Source organism: Peromyscus eremicus, chromosome 15 (genome assembly GCF_949786415.1).
Source record: "Peromyscus eremicus chromosome 15, PerEre_H2_v1, whole genome shotgun sequence".
NCBI lineage: Eukaryota > Metazoa > Chordata > Mammalia > Rodentia > Cricetidae > Peromyscus > Peromyscus eremicus.
Window position 1 is genome coordinate 64,175,015 of NC_081431.1, and position 17,165 is coordinate 64,192,179.

The following is a 17,165-nucleotide window of genomic DNA, read 5'->3' on the forward strand; positions in this document are numbered from 1 at the left end:
CATAGGCCCAAGAGAAGTGGGAGTGTAGTGAATAGCTGTACCCTAGTACTTGGGAAATGGAGGCAAGAGGATCAGGAGTTCAAGGTCACAGACAGTTAAGAGGCCAGCCTGAACTTCTCAAAACACCTCACCCCCTGCAAGACAAACGCTAACAGAGCGTGTTTAATGAGAATAAGCACCGTCAGATGGTGGCACCCCCTCCTCTTCTGGACAACACTTCTTGTTAACCCATTTGGATCACGTGTCAGAGTACAGGCTACAGCTATCAGTGCTGTCTGTACAACCAAATCTCTGCTCTGCAATGAATTAAGGCCTCTTGGTTAAAGTAAGTCTCAGGGCATCATTTTTCTTTTTCTTGTTTTTCATTTTCTGTTTTGCTCAGGGTTTCACTGTGTAGCCTAGAAAGGACTCAGATTCATAATCCCCACCCTCCACCTGCCCACCTGGCTGCCCACCAGGTTCTCAAGTGCCAGAGATTACTATGGACCCTGACAAGTCTGGCCATATTCAAGGGAGTATTTAGTTTTTCAGTGTGATTTTCTTCTGAGTGACACAGACAAGGAAATCAGCCAGTATGTTAAAGAAAACTCAGATTAAATTCCTGTAAAGAAATTATGCAAGACTATAAGCAACTAGTGGCATTGTTTTATGCAAAACAAGGCTAGCAAGAAGGCCAGGTGTGGTGGCCCAAACCTTTAATCCCAGCACTTGGGAAACAGGGAAGTGAGGAAGACACCACCAGGCTGGGAGTGTGATGTCAACCTGATCTACATAACAAGTTCCAGGCCAGCCAGGGCAACAGAGTGAGACCTATCTTAAAACAAATGAACAACAACAAAACATGGCTAGCCACAAAGATAATACAGACTGGGAGGAAAAACTGTATTAGTAATTATGGAATAGAGAGAGTTCACTGAATGGGGGAAAAAAGAGGCAAAGCTGATTTTTTAGCAACTTTTTTCTAGCAAGGAGTAAGAGACCTACTGGACATGACCTGGGTATTTCACCAACAGAGAAGACAAGAACACATACCTTTTCTCTGACTTGGTGGATGACGCAGAGTTGGAAGGCTCTGTGGGTGTGGCTCTTGCTGAAGTCTGTGCAGGAGGATTACTAAATAAAAAATTGCTAATTAGTCTCCATATGGCCAGGAATGGATAAAGCACCGTCCCCAGTAATGTCCAAATGTCTCTACTGGAAGAGTGGACAATGGATGTGGCTGGCCGTCCTGCCTAGAAAGGAAAAAAATTAAAGGTAAACAAGCAAGTAAGGACTACATCAGTACAACTGAATCACACTTAGATGCTTCTTTTATCTGGAAATGAGACTCTACTGACTTTGTCTCAAACCAAGGGAGTAAAAATGATCATCTTGTACTACTTTCCATGTGCCCATGAACTTGTGGGGACTCCCAGAGCTGTCTGTCTGTCTGTCTTTGTTTCTTTCTATTTTTCGAGATGGGTCTGGAACTCACTCTGTAGACCAGACTGGCCTTGAACTCAAAGATCTGCCTGCCTCTGCCTCTACCACCCAACTACTGGGATTAAAGGCATGCACTTTCACACCTGGCTAATTTTACTTTTTAAAAAGCAATTAATTAATTTTATGTGTATATGTGTGCCTGAATGTATATATGTGCATCATATGTGTACATGAGCCCACAGAGGTAAGAAAAGGGCATGGGATCCCCTGCAACTAGAGTTACAGACAGTTGGGAGCCACCATGTGGATGCTAGAAACTGAACCCAGTGAACCCAGGTCCTCTGCAAGTACAGTAAGTGCTCTTAACTGCTGAGCCATCTCTCCAGCCCCTTATTTATGTCCTGAGACAAGTTCTCATAGTGTAACCCACACTATGTGAACCAGGCTGGCCTTCAACTCACAGAGAGATCCACCTGTTTCTAACTTCCATGTGCTAGAATTAAGGAGGTGTGCCACACACTGGGCTGAATCAACTCAAAAAACAAAAACAAACAAAAAAAAGATTTAGTCTTCTTTTATGTGGATTAATGTTTTGCCTATATATGTGTACTACGTGTGTCTGGTGCCCAGGGTGATCAGGATCCTTTGGAACTGGACAGCTGTGAGTGCAGGGAACTTAACTTGTGTCCTCCAGGAGAGCAGCACCTTCTCTTAATCGCCAAGCCATCTCTCTAGCTCTGAACCAACTGTTTTTAAGAAAAGTAAACTTTGGCAAGAAAATTAATACCTTTGATAATAAAAGTCTCACTAACTAGAAGAGAAAGGCTTAAAAAAAAAAAAAACCAAAGAAAAATAAATGAGTCAAAGATTAAGATTTCAAATCCAGTGAACACCATGAAACCATTCTGCTCACAGGGCTGTTCCAAGAGTGAGGGCCCTCTAGTTTAGAGCAGGAAAACTGTACAGACCAGGGCATAGACTCGGCTGGCACTTCAGGTCGGACCCTGGCAACATCTTAGCTTTCTGAGCCTCTTTTCTCCCTGAGGGATCAAAGTGCTATACCCACTGGGTGTGATGGCACACCCCTTTAGTCCTGGCACTCAGAGGCAGAGGCAGGAAGACCTCTTTGAGTTCAAGGCCAGCCTAGTCTACACAGTGAGCTCTCAGACACAATAAGACTCTGTCTTAAAACAAAAAACAAAAAAAAGCAAGCTATACTTGAAGAATTCAATGTTTTTTATGTTATACACGTATTTTTAATGTGGTAGACAGTAGAGTCATAGGCTAACAGTCCACAGAGAAAACAATTCAGTATTTGCTTCCCTCTTTTCATTTTTTTTGCATACTAAACAGCTGAAAATTCAAAGGCTCACAAAACATTAGCACCACAAATTTATGAGACAGAACAAATGGCACTGTAAACTGATGGAATTTGGGCTACTTTGTATTTTCGTTACCCACAGCCTTTCCCCCTGTCAACTGTAAACAGTGACCAAGAGTAGACGAGGCAGATAGCCCGAGGGCAGAGCCCAGGACTGGTGCTTACCGGCAGCAGCACCACGGAGGCACTGGGGGCGAGCTCCAGGTCCAGCAGCTTCCTCTTATAGTCTTCTTTGGTGAACTCCCTCCTGGGAAACATGGTTGCTAGCGAAAAATTACCATAGGTGTTGCCAACAGTCTGGAACAGAGAAGTGAACGTAAAACCTTAGAGACGGTGCCTTTAAAACATAAGCTACTAAACTATGCATCATTTGGGAGTCTAAAATGACTGCTAAAATCGCCTTAATTTACAAAGTACAATTAGACATAAATTCAAAAATCACTTAGCAAAAAAATTGTTTTAAAAAGTAGTTGAGGGGTTGGGTTTTTAGCTCAGTGGTAGAGAGCTTGCCTAGCAAGCGCAAGGCCCTGGGTTTAGTCCTCAGCTGGGGGGGGAGGGGGGGGGAAGTAGTTGAGACATACCAAATCCAAATGGTTAAAAAGCTTTTAACATCTAAAATATGACCACTGTCTTGCTTTATTCCAACTGCTGCGGGTAAATGGAGGCTGTGGGGGAAAGAGCTCTCCTCTGTGGACCAGCTAGATCCACTGGTTCCAAGTCCTTGCTGCCGGGCCTGACAAACGAGTCAGGTCCCCAGGGGGAGAACTGACTTTTCAAGTTGTCCTCTGACCCCCACATGTGCTGTGGTGTGCACATGCCTCCCCCACCCCACCCCCACAGTACTCAAAACAAGCAACAAAGTGGCAGCTGTGCCTTTAGCCTATAGCAGCTGGGTCTTCACTAGCGTTTGGAAAACTTAGCCTCAAGACTCACCAACACACACTTGGATTGTTATCATATTTCTTATCAAAAATTTGGAATGGCTCGGCATACACACTGAGATCATGTCTCCAAATACATTAAAAAAATTTAAAAAACCCACCATGGCCATTTTCACCTTAGTACATAGGAAACCCATTTCAGCATACTCTACAGATACCGTTTTTCCTGTTTTATTTTTACTTCTGACTATTGTGTGTGTCTGAGTGTGGGTGTGTGTGAGTGTGGGTGCACATGTGTATTGACAACTTTCAGGGGTTGGTTCTCTCCTTTCACAGTGGGCTCCAAGAATCAAATCCAGCTTGTCAGGCTTATGTGACAAAAGGCGTTAGTCACGGAGTCTAGTCTTCCTTTACCTCAGGGATACCCTTCTCCTTTCACACGTTCGTGTGTATATATTTATACATGCACTAAAATGTACATAAAATCCAGGTTCCACAGACCAGAAGGCTGTAATCATTGTCTAACTTTTTTTTGCTTTATATGATCTCCAGTTCCATCTGGTTTTCCATAAGTGATATAATTTTGTTCTTTTTTATTCTTCTATTGAATACATGTTACTGAGTATATACACCACATTTTCTTGGTCTTCCCATATCTTGATGGACATCTCAGCTGACTTTGTGTTCTGACCTCTGAGAACAGAGCAGGACCATCTGCTGCTTTCAGGTACTCGTATCTCTGTCACATTTGGGGGGTTTGTTTCTTTGGGTTTTTTGTTTTTGTTTTGTTTTTTGAGGCAGGGTTTATCTATGTAGCTCTGGAGCCCGTCTTGGAACTCGCTCTGTAGACCAGGCTGGCCTTGAACTCACAGAGATCCGACTGTCTCCACCGCCCGAGTGCTGGGGTCAAAGGCGTGCACCACCACCACCACCACCCAGCTATATCTGGTTTTTTTTGTTATTGTTGTTCTGAGATAGGGTCTCTCTATCTAGTCCTGGCTGTTCTGGGACTCACAATGTAGACCAGACTGGCCTCAAACTCAAAAAGATTACCTGCTTCTATCTCCCAAGTGCTAGGATTAAAAGCACGCACCACCATGCCCAGCCTACCGTTGGTATTTTTTTAAACATCTTTGTTTTTAACTTAGTTTTTTACTTTATGTGCCATGGGTGTTTTGATTGGTGCTTACAGAGGCCTAAAGAGGGTGTTGGATTCCGTGGAACTGGAGTTTCAGTTGGTTGCAAGCTGCCATGTAAGTGTTGGGAGTCAAACCCAGGTCCTCTGTAAGAGCAGCTTACAGTGTTCCTAACCACTGAGCCATCTCTGCATCCTTTTCTGTTTGTTTTTAGAACTAATACTAGTACAGACTTAGCTCCGGTAGAGTATAAACATAATTTACGTTCACTGGGAAACCCAGTTTGTGTGGATGGCTTGACTGTGACCCTTGCTTTACTGCAGTAGGATGCACTTAAACCTCACCTCCACTATGGAATGAATGCCTCTATGGAACTTTAAGAGAGCTGCCTTGGACTGGAGAGAAGGCTCAGCAGTTAAGAGCACTGGCAGCTCTTCCTGAGGACCCAGGTTCAATTCCCAGCACCCACATGGCAGCTCACAACTGTCTGTAACTCAGTTCCAGGGCATGTGACACCCTCACCTAGATATCAATGCACACTCAAGGCTGGCCTGGAACTTATTACACAGACCAAGCTGGCCTCGAACCCCTAGGGATCCTCCTGCCCCTGCTGTCAAGCCAGCTGGGCGTGGTGGCAATACCTCTTTGATCCTAGCACTTGGGAGGCAGAGGCAGGCAGATCTCTGTGAGTTCAAGTCCCACCTGGTCTATATCCGGAGTTCAAGAATAGCCAGGGCTATGTAGAGAAACCCCGTCTCAAAAAAAAGGGGAGAGGGGGTGGAAAAAACCATAGCTCCTTCAGTGTTCTTTAAGAAACATAAAATTCAGTCTCAGCACAGAGGAGCTTTAGTGGGACAAATACTTTTAGAGATTTACAGCATTTATTTTGTGTGGGGGTGGGGTGGGGGAGGCATGTGCACACCACAGCACATGTGGGGGTCAGAGGACAACTTGAAAAGTCAGTTCTCCCCCTGGGGACCTGACTCGTTTGTCAGGCCCGGCAGCAAGGACTTGGAACCAGTGGATCTAGCTGGTCCACAGAGGAGAGCTCTTTCCCCCACAGCCTCCATTTACCCGCAGCAGTTGGAATAAAGCAAGACAGTGGTCATATTTTAGATGTTAAAAGCTTTCTAACCACTGCATAGTAAAGACAGGCAGGGTGCCTCGTGGGGTCCTTGGGACAGCAGAGCGGGATTCCACAGTGCTGAGGCACCTCCTCTTAGGAGTCAAGATGGTGCAAAGACTATTTTGAGTAGTTTGGTGAAAACTGAACCCAATAAGTTTTTTTTATCAGTCATTAAAATTACATTTTAATAATAGGCCAATTCTCCTTATGAATATAAGAATATGTAGTAAAGTACCCATCCATTGGGTTCATGTATTTTTTTTTTGTTGTTTTGGTTTGTTTTCAAGACAGGGTTTTTCTGTGTAGTTTTGGTTCCTGTCCTGGATCTCGCTCTGTAGACCAGGCTGGCCTTGAACTCACAAAGATCCGCCTGGCTCTGCCTCTCGAGTGCTGGGATTAAAGGCATGTGCCACCACCGCCAGGCTCATGTACTTTTTATTAATTAAATTTTTTCATTTTTTTACTTCCTGATTGAAGCTTCCTCAACCCCCTCTTCCATTCCCTCCCCTCCCCTCCGCCCCCCCCCCCAATCCACCCCTCCTCCACCTCTGTTCAGAAAGGGGCAGGCCCACCTTGGGTGCCAACAAAGCACAGCCTATCAACAAGCTATTCCATGACAAAACCAAAATTAAACAATACCAATCCACAAACCCAGCCCTACAGAAGGTACTAGAAAGAAAACTCCAACCAACCCAAGGAAGTTAGCTGCATCCATGAAAATGCAGCCAACTTTCTAAGTTTAACCTTGAAGTTATGAGAAAAATACTGGTACATACAAAGCTTAGATCCTAAAGGATGATTTATAACCAGAATCCATTTGAGCCGGGACTAGAGAATAAAAAGTCCTGGAAACTACTCCTTTCTTACTTCCTATGCTATCAAATATCATATGCCACTTAGACTGTGAGTAAGCCCACAGTTTTGAAGTAAATTCCTGATCTTTTGTATTGGCCAACAGAAAAACGGCCCGGCTCTAACCAACCATCGGAAAACAAGAGAGACCACCTCCTTTCCAGGACAGACAGGTCCTCAGATCATTCCTCCTGTTAACTAAGCGCAGTAATACAGCTTTCCTGAGCCTACTGTGAACTGTCTTCATGTGTAATACAATCCAGAACTCTTTCCGTCTCGGGCTATTTCCTGCCATTTGTCTGCTTGGGAACTTGTCCTGAAAGATTTTAATAACCACACATCTGTCTTTATGAACTCACCTGTGCGGCAAACTGCCTTGCTTCTTCTAACGGAGCATCAGAAGGAAACTGATTTGTAAAGGAAGAACCATCGGGCAACCGGAACTGAATTCTTGCAACAGTGCTAGGAAAAAGTCAGGCTCATGTCAGCACCTTCACCTGCAGATTCTCAAGCAGTGTCGCTAACCAGCAGACAAAGGGCTGTGAGACCGGTCAGGACACTGGGAAGGAGACACTGACTCCCCCAAGCTGTCACCTGACCTCCACGCATGCACATGGCGTGCTGCTCCCACCCATAAATACTTCCCTCCCTCCCCCTTTCTTTCTCCTTAAATTCGGTTGAGAGTAGACATGTCCTTTTTGAGGCAGGCATGATGGTTCCTCAGGTAAAGCACTTGCCATGCTAAAGCCTGTCGACCTGTAATCCTATCAGAGGAGGATCCCAAGTTAGAGGCAAGCCTGGGCTACATACCCAAGGAAACCATGTCTCAAAAACAACACAAGGGCCTGGTGAGATGACGTAAGCTCAATCCCTAAGTGCTTACCTCCACGGAGGAAGTTGAGAACTAATTCCTGAAAGCTGTTGTTTTACATTCACATGGACACCATGGTACACACACAACCCCCCTTCCAGGCCCCAAATAAATGTTGAAGAAAGTTTTTTTAAACCACAAAAACAAAACAATAAACAGAACCATGTAGCTATCACACTAACTAGACTATTTCATCACTTCCCAAAGTAACCCTGAGCCTATTAATAATCACTCCCATTTATCTCCCAGGCCCTAGCAGCCATTAACTGATTTGCCTAGGTGGAACCTTTCATCTAAAACAATCATATTATATGTGATCTTTCATAGAGCATTGACTTTTGAAAACATAATGCTGTATCAGTTCTTGATTCTTTTATTGCTGAATCTCATCTTAAACTGACATAATCTATGATCACATTTTGGCCTGTTTGAATAACATGAGCATTTACGTACAGGTTTTTTTTTGTTTGTTTGGTTTGTTTTTTTTAAAGATTTATTTATTTATTATGTATACAGTGTTCTGTCTGCACGTATGCCTGCAGGCCAGAAGAGGGCACCAGATCTCATTAGAGATGGTTGTGAGCCACCATGTGGTTGCTGGGAATTGAACTCAGGACCTCTGGAAGAACAGTGCTCTTAACCTCTGAGCCGTCTCTCCAGCCCTTAAGTACAGGTTTTTGTGTGGACATAACTTTTAATCCTTGTATTGGCTGGCTTTATGTCAACTTGATACCAGCTAGAGTCATCAAAGAGGAGGGAGCCTCAATTGAGAAAAATGTCTCCATAAGATCTGGCTGTAACTTGTGTAGCTTGGTCTGTTTGTGGGCCCCTAGCAGTGGGACCAGGATCTGTCCCTGGCACATGAGCTGGCTTTTTGGAACCTATTCCTTATGGTGGGATGCCTCGCTCAGCCTGGATGCGGGGGGAGGAGCTTGGTCCTGCTCAATTGATATGTCATTCGTTGTTGACTACTATGGGCAGCCATACCCTTTCTGAGGAGTGGATGGGGGGGGGGGGCAGGCAGAAAGGTGGTGGGGGAGGGAATGGGAGGAGAGGAAGGGGACACTGTGGTTGGTATGTAAAATAAATTTTAAAAAGTTAATAATAATCATCATCATAATAATAAAAGATCTGGCTGTAAGGCGTTTTCTTTTTTTTTTTTTAAAGATTTATTTATTTATTATTATGTATACAGCGTCTGCCTACATATATGCCTGCAGGCCAGAAGAGGGCACCAGATCTCATTACAGATGGTTGTGAGCCACCATGTGGTTGCTGGGAATTGAACTCAGGACCTCTGGAAGAAGAGCCAGTGCTTTTAACCTCTGAGCCATCTCTCCAGCCCTGTAAGGCATTTTCTTAATTAGTGACCAATGAGGGAAGAGCCAGTCCATTGTGGTGGTGCCATCTCTGGGCAGGTGGTACTGAACTCTTTAAGAAAGCAGGCTGAAAGGACCAAAGCTGCTCCCTGAGACACAGACTCCACCAGCTCCTATTGGACCAAGAGAGCCTTCATCCAGTAACTGACAGAAGCAGATACAGAGATCCACAGCCAAGCATCAGGCTGAGTTCTGGGAGTCCAGTCGAAGAGAGGGAAGAGGGATTATATGAGCAAAGGCCATCAAGATCATGATGGGGAAACCTACAGAGACTACTGAACCAAGCTCAAATGAACTCATGAACTTTAGACCAACAGCTGAGGAACCTGCATGGGACCAGACTAGACCCTCTGCATACAGGAGACAGTTGTATAGCTGGGTCTGCTTGAGGGGCCCCTGGCAGTGGGATCAGGATCTATCCCTGGTGCATGAGCTGGCTTTCTGGACACTTTGCTGACCCCTGATGCAGCGGGGAGGGGCTTGGTCCAGCCTCACCTGAATATACCAGGCTTAGCTGTCCTCCCATGGGAGAACTTACCCTGTTGGAGGAGGGGATGAGGGGTGGGGGGGGGTGGGGGTGGAGGGAGTGGGAAGAGGGATGAGAGGGGATCTGTGGTTGGTATGTAAAATGAATAATAATAAAAATAAAAAAGATGTGTGCCACCAAAAAATAAAGTAAAATAAAAAAAAAAAAAAAAAAAGATAGCAGGCTGAGAAGGTCATGGGAAGCAAGCCAGTAAGTAGCACCCCTCATGGCTCTGCTTAGGTTCCTGCCCCGTTTGATTTCCTGTCCTGACTTCCTCTGATGATGAACAGTGATGTGGAAGTGTGAGCCAAACAAACTCTTTCCTTCCCAAGTTGCTTCGGTCATGGTGTTTCACCACAGCAATGTAACCCTAACCAAGACAATCCTCTTGGACATACATCTAAGAGTGAGTGCTGGGCCACCTGGTAACTCCATGTTTAATATTCTGAGGAATTACCAAATGTCTTTCTAAAACGGCCACACCATTTTATAACCCACTGATAAAGTGGAGAGGCTCCAAATTCTCTAACTCCTCACCAACATTTGTTTTTTGTTTGTTTGGGACTTCTGAGACAGGATTTCTCTGTGTAGTTGGTGCCTGTCCTGGATCTCACTCTGTAGACCAGGCTGGCCTTGAACTCATATTCACCTGCCTCCGAGTGCTGGGATTAAAGGTGTGCACCACCACCACCCGGATTAAAGTTTTTTTTTTTTTTTTTTTCCTTTCAAGATTTATTTATTTATTATTTATACAGCATGTGTGCCTGCAGGCCAGAAGAGGGCACCAGATCTCATTACAGATGGTTGTGAGCCACCATATGGTTGCTGGGAATTGAACTCAGGACCTCTGGAAGAGCAGTCAGTGCTCTTAACCTCTGAGCCATCTCTCCAGTCCCCTAAAGTTTTTTTTTTTTTAAAGATCTTTCTTTATTCATAGAGCAGTGTGTAGCCGTGGCTGTCCTAGAACTCACACTGTAGCCCAGGCTGGCCTCAAACTCACAGAGATCCGCCTGCCTCTGCCTCCCAAGTGCTGGGATTAAAGGTGTGCGCCACCACTGCCTAGCATCTTTTTACTTTTTATTGTGTAAGACTTATACTTTTGTTAAATTTATCAAATATTTATTGCAATATCTAAGAAATTTTGATTCTATTTATTTTTTGAGATTTATTGGATTTTTATTTATGTATTTGTGTGTGTGTGTGCACACGTGTCTGTGTGAATGTATGCAAGTACAGGTGCCTTAGAAGTCAGAAGTGAGTCTCAGATGCTCTGGAGCAGGAACGGTGGTTTTAAGCTGCCTGATGTGGGTGTTAGGAACTGAACTCAGGCCCTCCTCTGTGCCATTTCTCTAGCCCTTCTGAGAAATCAAAATCTTAAAAAAGTATTTTTTTCAGACCGGGTCTCACCATGTAGCCTTGGCAGGCCTGGAACTCACTATGTAGATCAGGCTAGCCTCAAACTCAGAGATCAGCCTGTCTCCTGAGCCCTGGGATTAAAGGTGTATACTACCACACCCAGTCATAATATTTGGTTATGAAAGTTAGCAATTATCGAATATCAAAAAATACATAAATCCTAACCAAGAGCTGGGCTTGGTGCCCCCACCTTTACACCCAGCAGTTTGGAGGCAGAGGCAGGTGGATCTCTGTGAGTTCAAGGCCAGCCTGGCCTACATAATGAGTTTTAGGTTAGCAGGGCCACAGAGGGAGATTCTGTGGAAAATAAAAAATAAAAATACATAAATAAACACTAAGCAGGCCCCCCCCCAACGCCTGGCTATTTCAGGGTGACATTTATAAAGCAGTACTACCTTCTGTCTCGAGCAGAAGCCTCCCTCTTGACGTCCGCTTCGGCCTGTTTGGCCAGCAAGGCAGCAGCTTTGGCAGCCTCGACTTCCTTTGTCTTAGCGAACCGAGCAGCTCTTTCTGCACGATCCTTGGAAGTCAATGAAACACCATTAGACACACTTCTCACTGTCAGAACCTACCCATTTCTAAACGCAAGGAACAAACAAATTCACGACCTTCCTAAGTTCATATGCAAACTTCACACATTGAAGACTGGAGTTTGTTTGTTTATTTTCTTCATTTAGGCAACTGTCAAGAATCTGACAGGAACAAAGTCTGATACAAGGTTGATGTTTAATGGGTGTTTGTCGAATGAACACATGAATAAACAATATTCAGAGGTGTATACAAAGCTTAAGTTAAAAAAGCACTGCTGGGCTTGTTATGGCTCAGTGGTTCAGCACACTGACTGTTCTTCCAGAGGACACAGGTTCCAGCATCCACATGGCGGCTCATAAACCTCTGTAACTCCAGTCCCAGGGGACCCAAAACCCTCTACTGGCCTCTGTGAGCACTGCATGCATGTGGTGTACACACATACACATATACAAAACGTTTATACACAAAAATAATTTAAAAAAGAAAAGCAGCTGTACAAAACCATCCTAGACTTTGAGTTGTGCCTAAATCTTTTCAAAGTCTCTCTCTCTCAAAAACAATGCTTTTATACAGACTACCAAGTAACAGGGTTTCACTGTTTGGGTCTGACTGGCCTGTGACTCATGAGCTCCATCTCCATGTCTCCTGAGTGCTGGGATTAAAGGCATGCACCACCATGCCCAGCTAGAGAATCTTTTAAAGCTGCATTTTCTTAGAAATTCTTAGTAACTAAGAGGGTGGGTTAGTGCATGCCTTTAACCCCAGCACTTGGCAGACCCCTGTGAGTTTGCAGCCTGCCTGGTCTAAGTATCACATTCCAGTGCAGCCAGGGCTGTACTGTGAGACACTGTCTCAAAACATAAAGTAACATGGAGAAAATAACTTTAAAAGGGTTTTGGGTGGCCAGAGAGATGGCTCAGTGGTTAAGAGCACTTGCTGCTCTTCCAAAAGACCTGACTTCAGCTCCTAACACACATGTAAGGAAGCTCACAACCATTTGTAACTCCAGTTCCAGGCGATTTGACACCTCTGGTTTCTGAGAATATCTACACTCTCATGCATATGTCCACATCAGATACACACACCTGCATATAATTAAACACACAAATACATCAAAAACAAACAAACATAATAACAACAATACCCAACAAAACAAAACACCCAATCTTGAGCTAGTGAAATAGATTCAAGGGTAAAAGCAATTGCTGCATGAGCCTTGTGACCTTGAGTCCCAGAAACCATATAAAGGTTGAAGGAGAGAACTGACTCTACGAAGTTGTCCTCTAACATCCAAATATGTCATTACACGTAGGCACACATGCGCATATGCGCACGCGTTTTTTGATGGGGTTGGGTGGTAGAGATGGTTCAGTGGTTTAGAGAACCTGTCACTCTTGTATAGTACTCTTGTATAGGTTCAATTCCCAGCACCAACGTGGTAACTTAACAGCCATCCCAAAGGATCCAACACCCTCTTCTGGCCTCTGAGGGCACCAGGCACACAACTGTTATACATACATACATTCATGCAGGCAAAACAGTCATACATGTGAAATAAATAAATCTTAAGAGAAAAATTTTAAAAACATTTTTTGAGGAGTAGCTACATGGGAAAAAAAAGAAAAACGTTAAAAACTAAAATAATTATTAATGTGTTCTTAACTATTTCAACTCAATATATAATTCCTTTAAAAAGGGAAGCCCAGATGATATTACTAAAATGTGCTATTGTGTGCACTGTTGGTAATGACTGAAAAGCATGAAGAAACAGTATCACAAATGTCAGAGACGCAAGCACTTAAAAGAAACTGCAATGCCAGTGGCTCCCTTGTGTAAGTAAGGCCAGCAGCACTCAGCAGGCTCAGTTAGAGGAGGAAGGAGGAAGGAGGAAGGTCAGGGTTCCCCCTGGCTCCAGAGTCTCCAGATGAACGGCCGGAGACACGGGAAGCTCACTCACCAGTGCGATCTGCTGCTTGATGCGCTCCCGAGCCGCTCTGTCCTCTGCCTTTTCTCGGCTTCTTTCCTCTAACATTCTTTTTGTTAATTCCTCTTCTTGTCTTCTTTTATAATCCAACATTTCCTTTCCAGTTTTTCTCCTTTCAATTTCCTTCTTAATCTCTCTCTGAATCAAAGAAAAGAACTATGAACCAAAACCGTAATCCTGATGTAAGGAAAGCTAATCACAGAACGCAGTTAAAGAACTTCCTGAGATGTCTGCTGGTGAGGTGCTCAGTCAGTCAAAGGACCTGCCACCAACGTTTACACTATGGACTCACACAATGGAAAGAAAAAACGGACTGCTGTAAGTTGTCTGCTGATCTCTACATGTCTGCATGTGCGCCCGTGTGCACACACACACACTAAACAAATGAATGAATGAATGAATGAATGTCATTTTTTTAAAAAGGAGCTGAAGAAGCCAGGTGGTGGTGGCCTTTAATCCCAGTACTTGGGAGGCAGAGGCAGGTGGATCTCTGTGAGTTCCAGATCAGCCTGGTCTATAGAGCGAGATCCAGGACAGCCAGGACTACACAGAGAAACCCTGTTTTAAAAAACAAAAACAAAAACAAAAAAAGAGTACAATGTCCTCAGTGTAATCTATATCCAAGCAGAATTATAAAGGACCTTCATGGACAACATGGATCAATTATTTGTCTTGAAAAAATGACAATCTATATGAGACCCCAAAGAGACAGAGCACAATTACTGTGAGAAAGATGAGTACACCAGAATGCAGCTTTAGATACAAAATTCAGGAGGATGTCTACAAATTTGACTTTCCTCAAATCTAGCAATTTTAGATCAACTTCCTTTAGCTAATTAGTATAAAAGGATCAATGCACAGAGGAAAGAAAAAGATTAGTCAATTATTCTTGGAAATTTACAAAAAGGAAATAAACAGGGGGGCAACCCTAAGATTTCTGGTCCAGCAGGGACTGCATAGCAATCATGACAAACAGGCAAACAATAACCAATATCCTAAAGTGTATACAGTATAACCTGAGTGCAGAGAACACATAACTTCCTTCCCCACAGGACAACACTGAGCTCTAAGGATATCACCGTAGGTCTGCTAAACTGGAAAACAAATCAGAAATTCCCTCAAGTAACAGAGAGAGAATGGATGCTAAGTGTGAGCCCTACCTGTTCTTCTTCCTTCCTTTTTTCTTCTCTCCTTTCTTCAAGTTTTTTTGTGAGTCTGTTTAAAGAACAAAGCACCAAGATACATTCTATTATTCAAACACAACTAAGAATTTTATTGGGGCCGGCACCAGGGGTGGGGGTGCACAGCTTTAACATCAGCACTTAGGAAGTAGAGGCTAGCTAGGACTACACAATCAGCTGTCTCCAAAAGGATTTATTTAGCTAAAATAAAGGGAAATAGGGAAACCAAAACAGAACTCTCTGAAAGTACAACACAGTTTATCTGCACATCTGTTCCCCACAGGAGTCCGTCAGAAGCCTGTTTCCAACCCTGTTTTAGACTAGATTTACTATTAGAGTACTCACTTTTTCATGGTCGGATTGATAGTGCTTGAAAAATATATAAATCTGAGCTAAAGAGATGGCTTAGCAGTTAAAAGCTTATACTGTTCTTGCACTGGACCAAAGTTCGATTCCCATAGCCCACTTCTTGAAGTTCACAACTGCTTGTATTCATAGCTGCAAGTCGTGAATTTGAACGTTTATTTATTTGTTTCTGTCGTTCTTCTGTTCTGCAGAGCTGAAGATTGAACCCGGGACCTTATGTCTGCTAAGTATTCTAACATTGAGCCAGACTCCAGTGTCTTTTTGTTTTGTTTTCTTTTTTGAGACAGGGTTTCTCTGTGTAGCCCTGGCTGTCCTGGAACTCGCTCTGTAGACCAGGCTGGCCTCTAACTCACGAGATTCGATTGCCTCTGCCTCCTGAGTGCTGGGATTAAGGGGACAATTAAAGGGGTAAATCTAATTTAAATTAAACTCATTTCCTTTAATTAAAGGAAACTAAAACATTTTTAATTTCCACATAATATTAAAGGTTTTTATGTTGAGATTAGAAATATTAGCCATTTACTCACACTTCTTAATTACCACATAACAGATAAATTCATAGTTACTGCATTCTTTTTTAAAAAAGATTTATTTATTTATTATGTATACAATGTTCTGCCTGCGTGTACACCTGCAGGCCAGAAGAGGGTACCAGATCTCATTATTGATGGTTGTGAGCCACCACGTGGTTGCTGGGAATTGAACTCAGGACCTCAGGAAGAGCAGCCAGTGCTCTTAACCTCTGAGCCATCTCTCTAGCTCAATTACTGCATTTTTATAAGCCCTAAACTAGAAACTACAATAAGTCAGAGACCTTTACTATTAGTTCAACCAATAAAAAAAATGACTTTAGGAGGTTGAAGAGATGGCCCAGAGATTAAGAGCACTGGTTGCTCTTCCAGAGGTCCTGAGTTCAATTCCCAGCAACCACATGGTGGCTTACAACCATCTGTAATGAGATCTGGTGCCCTCTTCTAGCATGTAGGAACACATGCCGGCACACCACCATATGTATAATAAATAAATAAATCTTAAAAACAAAAGAAAACAAACAAAAAAACCTAGAAAAAAAAAGACCTTAAAAATGACATTTAGTAGTTATTCAGAACCCCAGCTGAGTGCATATGCATAATATGAGCTGCATTTTTGTTCATCTGGAGCTTATTTTTCTTCTGATATAAAGATAAAAGCAAAAGTGACAGATGGACACACATGCATGTACCAAAAGGACTCTTAGAACAAAATGTTCAGATCTACAGCTGACTGACAACTTCAAAGATACAAAAAAGCTGTACCCTAGTTTTAATTATCATGGAATAGTTGAATTATTAAGGCAATCAAAAATTTAAAACTGTAATTCTGAATCTTCATTTACATTATATTTAGGTTTCGTTCATGTTAACAAAATAACTAGAAACTAATTTTTTTTTTAAACAAAATGCTTTCTACAAAAGTAAAAGCAAACCTTTCCACTCTAACGGTGAGATCCTCTGCTGGTCTCTGGTTTGAACATCCATGAGGTTCCTGGGAGGGGTTGTCACAACCTGAGCATTCTCCTCAATTATTAAAAGAAAACAAAATAAGAATATTGCACATAATGCAACTTGTAAAAGGTATAACTCATCTGTTAACCTTGTCTCTGGAATACTAGGATGACAGAAATGCACCACTGTGCCTGATGGAATGCCAGACAAGCACTCTACCAGCTAAGCTAAGCCCTCAGCTTGGTTTGGTTTTATCAGGGTGTAACTGCATTTGAAAGGCTTGATATTGTCTGTCTGGGATGCTATAGTGAGACTCCCCCACACCCTTAAATATGAAGTGAGGGAATACTCTTCCTGTACCTGCTGCAGTGTCTGACTTCGTGTCGGAAGCAGCTGGTGTCTTACAAAGCTCTGTCTGTCTGGAGTCAGAAGTTTCACATACGTCATTAGGTTCAAATGAGGCAGATGGCGTAGATACTGAACTTTCTGACTGGTTGTCATTTGTCACCGATGTTTCACCTTTTGATGAGTGCATCTCGGGAGAAAAGAAATTGGAACTTAATGGGACACTCCACAGCCATTTAATGGTAGATGAATTATGAACACACATACACACCCAGAGTAGAAAT

The 17,165-nt window shown here is 43.2% G+C and overlaps 1 protein-coding gene across 1 annotated transcript in view; it reads right to left on the reverse strand.

Moving 5' to 3' along the window:
* The window catches only part of Ubxn4 (UBX domain protein 4), a 35,435-nt gene that overhangs the window by 3,283 nt on the left and 14,987 nt on the right, over positions 1-17,165 (reverse strand). Inside the window, exons 5-12 of the mRNA XM_059280283.1 lie at positions 16,897-17,071; positions 16,518-16,608; positions 14,666-14,720; positions 13,479-13,643; positions 11,386-11,510; positions 7,158-7,260; positions 2,969-3,100; positions 1,033-1,232 (exon numbers count right to left, since the gene is read on the reverse strand). Coding sequence (XP_059136266.1) covers positions 1,033-1,232; positions 2,969-3,100; positions 7,158-7,260; positions 11,386-11,510; positions 13,479-13,643; positions 14,666-14,720; positions 16,518-16,608; positions 16,897-17,071 — 1,046 coding nt within the window. The remainder of the gene's footprint in view (positions 1-1,032; positions 1,233-2,968; positions 3,101-7,157; positions 7,261-11,385; positions 11,511-13,478; positions 13,644-14,665; positions 14,721-16,517; positions 16,609-16,896; positions 17,072-17,165) is intronic.